At 35.7% G+C, this 4,720-nt stretch overlaps 1 protein-coding gene across 1 annotated transcript; it reads right to left on the bottom strand.

The window, feature by feature from the left end:
* Nucleotides 1-1,216: 1,216 nt before the first annotated feature.
* Nucleotides 1,217-4,394, bottom strand: LOC117318854 (ankyrin repeat and LEM domain-containing protein 1-like). The gene is made up of 4 exons (XM_033873783.1): nt 4,336-4,394; nt 2,816-2,959; nt 2,068-2,173; nt 1,217-1,442 (listed from the first exon to the last, which is right to left on the bottom strand). Exons 1-4 carry the CDS (start codon nt 4,392-4,394, stop codon nt 1,269-1,271), a joined length of 483 nt encoding a protein of 160 aa, XP_033729674.1. The 3' UTR covers nt 1,217-1,268.
* Nucleotides 4,395-4,720: the final 326 nt, after the last annotated feature.

Raw genomic sequence — 4,720 nt, 5'->3', positions numbered from 1 at the left:
TTATTATCATTAAGTTAGGTGTCGACCTTGGTGGTGTGAATATGAACTAATGTACCCCCTTTACTATCATCATTAAGTAGTGATATACAGCAGGTATCATTTGTCTCCTGATTTTTTAACCCAAATCTACACCATATTAGTTTTAATATGGCATCTCAAGTAAAATTAAAACTAACTAGAGCTGTCACCGAAGGGGTGACAAGTATACCCCCTGCTTTTCCATGATTGGTTTGGATACTTTGTGACGTTGTCTATTTATGGTACTATAACCAAATCAAACATGTTCTATGTTTGGGTAATAACTAAGTCACATTTAGTGAATGCATAGCTGAACAAAATTTTGCTCGCTTTTAAAGAAAAAGGGACATAACTCTATTAGAACTGATTCGGCAAAATCTTTGCATAGAGCTAAGCCTCATATGGTCCTCTAACTACATACCAAATTTTAGTAAAATCCATTGAAAACAAAGCAAATGCATAGCCGGACAAGCTAGTAACCATTTTTTACATAAAGGGGCATAACTCTGTAAAAAGGGTTTTTTCGGAAGAAGCCGTTACTGGAGACACAACTTCATGCCATCCTTCAACTCTGTATAAAGTTTCAAGAAAATCTATCAAAAACTAAGTGAATGCATAGCCGGACAAAATTATGACACATTTTGTATGAAAAAGGGGCATAACTCTGTTAAAAAGGGCTAAATCACAAAATCAGGGGACACAAGTTCATATGGTCTTCTAACTATATACCAAATTTGAATGAAATCCATAAAGAAATGAGCGAATGCATAGCCGGACAAATTTTGTGAACATTTTTTACATAAAGGGGCATAACTCTGTAAATAGGGTTTTTTCGGAAGAAGCCGTTACTGGAGACACAACTTCATGTCATCCTTCAACTCTGTATAAAGTCCACCAAAAAATAGGTGAATGCATAGCCAGACAAAATTATGACACATTTTGTATGAAAAAGGGGCATAACTCTGTTAAAAAGGGCTAAATCCATAAAGAAATGAGTGAATGCATAGCCGGACAAATTTTGTGACAGACAGACGGACGGACAGACGGACAGACGGACGGACAAGGTGATTCCAGTATACCCCCCCTAACTTTGTTGCGGGGGGTATAATTAACATATATCAGAGATGCAGATACATATTCATTCATGAAATAACAAGATACTTTTTTTGTACTTTAATTAAATTACAGAATTTTTTTATTCTCACCCAAACACTGAGGTCACATTGACCAAGTGGATAAAATTGAATAAATCACTTCTCATTTACAGCACTCTTCAAATTAAATAGCTTACATGGCTTGTAGATGATATTGGGCTGTCTGGAGCTGTCCACATCAGGAGAAAGCAGCAGCATGCAGAACTCTAGAAGATGTATACAGTTGGTGTGGCCATAGGTCTGGGCACTGTCTAGACAACTGCTTCCGTCCTACAACATAAAACAATATCATTTACCAATACCAATTCTCTCTTGATCTGCAATGCTGAAAATGGTCAAATAAACCTCGAGAAATATTTCAGATTCTTCTAAAGATGTAATTATCAAGTGAGGATAAAAAATAAACTTAATATTAATATCAAGACAATGAATTTCTTGTTTACATGTATTATTATTATTCTCTTTTTTTAATCTATATATGTAACCAGTAATTGTTCTTGTTCTTTCTACAGAAATAATTACAAAATTTGTTGATTTTTAAATCACATGGACTTTGTTAAAATATTGTTGAAAGAAACTTTACAAACTGTCAAAAAAAATACCATCTTCAAACTAGTAATTATTTAAATTGTATTACATTGCCTTTACGCATTATATGAGCCTAACAAATTAAATTATCCATGAATCTAATGAATTACATATTGAATTGGCAATCATCTAAGATTCTATTGCATATCAAATTCATAAGGAAATAGTGAAAACCCTACATTTTTTTCTGCTTGACAGGAGAATCTTTTTTTGGTTGGTATTTTTTCACTACTGAGATATCATAACGTGAGACATCATTCATTTATTGTGCTACAATAACTTTCTGAGTCTTTTTGGCTTTACAAACCTGATCTCTGGCTAAAGGATCACCTCCGTTGGTTAGAAGCATTCGTAAACTGTCCTGGTCGCCCCAGGTGGCAGCTACATGCATAGGAGTGGTACCATCTACTGATCTACAAGTGACAAAAAATGTCAGTTCATGTAACTTACACTTCAATCACTGAACAATTCATGTGTGAATGTCATAGTTTTGGCTTCACTTCATTCTGATCAAAATCTGTTTAACTTTTAATATGTGTTTGAGATCAATTTATATATCTCTGTTGAGTGTTGACATTGTATTGTTTCATTCAAGACAAATGAGAATGAGCTGTTACAGAATGCCAGCCAACAACTTATAGAAAATAAACTGATCTTTTTTCATAAAAACAATATGAATTATTATTGTTTCAAAATTCTTCATTTCAACTGGTTAGAATTACCTCCCTTGTGGGAGAGGTGTTGAAAAGAAAATTGGGTATGATATTGTTATTACGGTACAATACATTACACCATTATGTCCTGTAATTGAATTAAATGATAAAAGATAGAATAGGCAAAACGCCTTGAAGACAGATGTCAGAAATTGGAAGTCCACTGTATACAGTCACCAGTAATACTACAATAATAATATTATTAGGCAACCTGTCTATAGTGACCGTTTTTCTGCTTCCCCTTGGGCGGTCGCTATAGACAGGTTTGACTGTACATGCGATTGTTATAATTTTTTTGAGTAAAACTGGAGAAAACCATGAACTGAACTCTTAGTACTGTACCTGATATTCGGATCTCCACCATAACTGAGAAGTAGTTTAGTGGCCTCCAGCCCCAGCCCTGAGGCTATGTGCATACATGCCACTCCCTCAACAGGCAGCACTGTATTTGGATTAGCACCTTCCTTTAGTAGGAGCTCTGCCTCTCTGAAGTACATACATGTACAAGTAATTATATGTTATCCATATGATTTGACAGTATAATAATGTAAACATTTAACATCTCTTACAAGGTCAATAATCATCATTGACTTTTTATACAGCTTTTATTACATAAGGGAACAAATGCTGCTATAGATTTTGAAGGCAAATAAAACCTGAATGTGAAAACCGAAGTGTCATCAGTGGCCCCCATGGGAAACAAGGACATCATCCATCATCCTTCCCCTGTCGCCAATGCATATTACTGTCATTGCATTATAGGCTTAACAATCACAGCTATGGAGCCACCCAGATATACAGTGAGTTAGAATGTGCTTCTTACTAGCTTTAATTTGTGACAGGAGCATATTGACCCCACTTTTTTTATTTGTGTAAAACTGCACCCGACCAACGTTAACCCTGTGGACCAACCCAGGTTCGATTGATAACTTGTGCTGAGGGTGAACAAGTGTCTTGATTCCAATAAAGAATTTATCGTTTACAACCTCAAATACATAGAAACAAACAGCAAAGGCAGAGCTAGAGAATAAATTCCTAAACCTAAAACTGATTCCCATCCCTATGACCTACTTATACAAACTAACATCAACATAAAAATAAATCTTTGCATTGGACACCAGGAAAGTTTAGGAAACATATATGACATGCACACAGTGGTTGTCCCAAAAAACGCCTCTTAGCAGCGCAAGGCTGAGGGATACAGTGCTGGCTTCCTGACAAGAAGATGCGACAGCACTCAGGAAACTTATCAAAATATCAGACTGCCAGGTATACAATATACCACCCTCAATACCTACATTTGACAATATGAAATTAAAGGACCAATCACAACAGGCGATTCATAATAATATAAACGCACAGGTAAAACGCAATAAATGACAAAAACATCAATCAATGACACATTCTAGAGAGACAACATAGACACATAGGATAAAGCTCGACCTTGTCAGCTTTTACATGTGACAGGTTTAAATTGTAAACAAATTGTTAAATGATGTGGCTGCTAATTTCTAGCTTTGCACTAAGGGGAATTTCTCAGTTGGTAGTTTTAGTGAACTGGCCATGGCAAGTAAACGGTTGCGGGTTTGATCCCCGACGGAGGCACACATATGTTCGTATGTATATAGCCCTAGTGTGAAGTACGTGGGCAGGTTAACCTGCCAGATTAACAAAGGACACCGCCAATCCAACCAATTCATCAAGGGCACCGCCAAATAATCAGAGGAATCTGTAATGATGAATTTCTGTTTGACGCTAGCCTAGACTTATGGAATTTTCATAATGTGGTAAATAAAACAAAAACTTGATAGTGTATCGTTTCAATGACAATGCACGGGATGCTGAAAATAAGAAACGCCTACTTTATGTCTTCGGAATTGAGTGCCCCAAATAGTTTGCGTGTTATAATTTCGTCCGCCATTTTAAATCTCCCCCGCTTTGAGGTCACGTGATTTGACCTAAAAATACAACAATTATCTAAAAATTATGTGTTTGCTTTACATTAAGCCTGGGCATACTGTATAAAAATATCAAATGATATGCGAATTAATTATCACATTTATCAGAACCTTCAAAATACAAAATTTCGATCTTTCTTATTAGATCTAGCTTTAACTTGAGAATGTTGTTTTTCTTATAAATTGAGAGAGTAGTGTCCCTTATATCTCTTTCCGGTGTACTGATATCAATGTGTTAAATTACTGTATTTTTACTGTTTATAGAGTGGGAACCCGCAGATACAATTTC

This window comes from Pecten maximus, unplaced genomic scaffold (assembly GCF_902652985.1).
Source record: "Pecten maximus unplaced genomic scaffold, xPecMax1.1, whole genome shotgun sequence".
Lineage (NCBI taxonomy): Eukaryota > Metazoa > Mollusca > Bivalvia > Pectinida > Pectinidae > Pecten > Pecten maximus.
Note: the sequence above shows the minus strand (reverse complement) of the source record. Positions and strands in the feature narration are given on the sequence as shown.

Coding starts and splice junctions, on each gene's coding strand:
- LOC117318854 (XM_033873783.1), bottom strand. CDS start 4,394: ATGGCGGACGAAATTATAACACGCAAACTATTTGGGGCACTCAATTCC. Junction 2,174..2,815: donor GGTGGAGATCCGAATATCAG/GTACAGTACTAA, acceptor TGTCACTTGTAG/ATCAGTAGATGGTACCACTC. Junction 1,443..2,067: donor ATCCTTTAGCCAGAGATCAG/GTTTGTAAAGCC, acceptor TTTATGTTGTAG/GACGGAAGCAGTTGTCTAGA.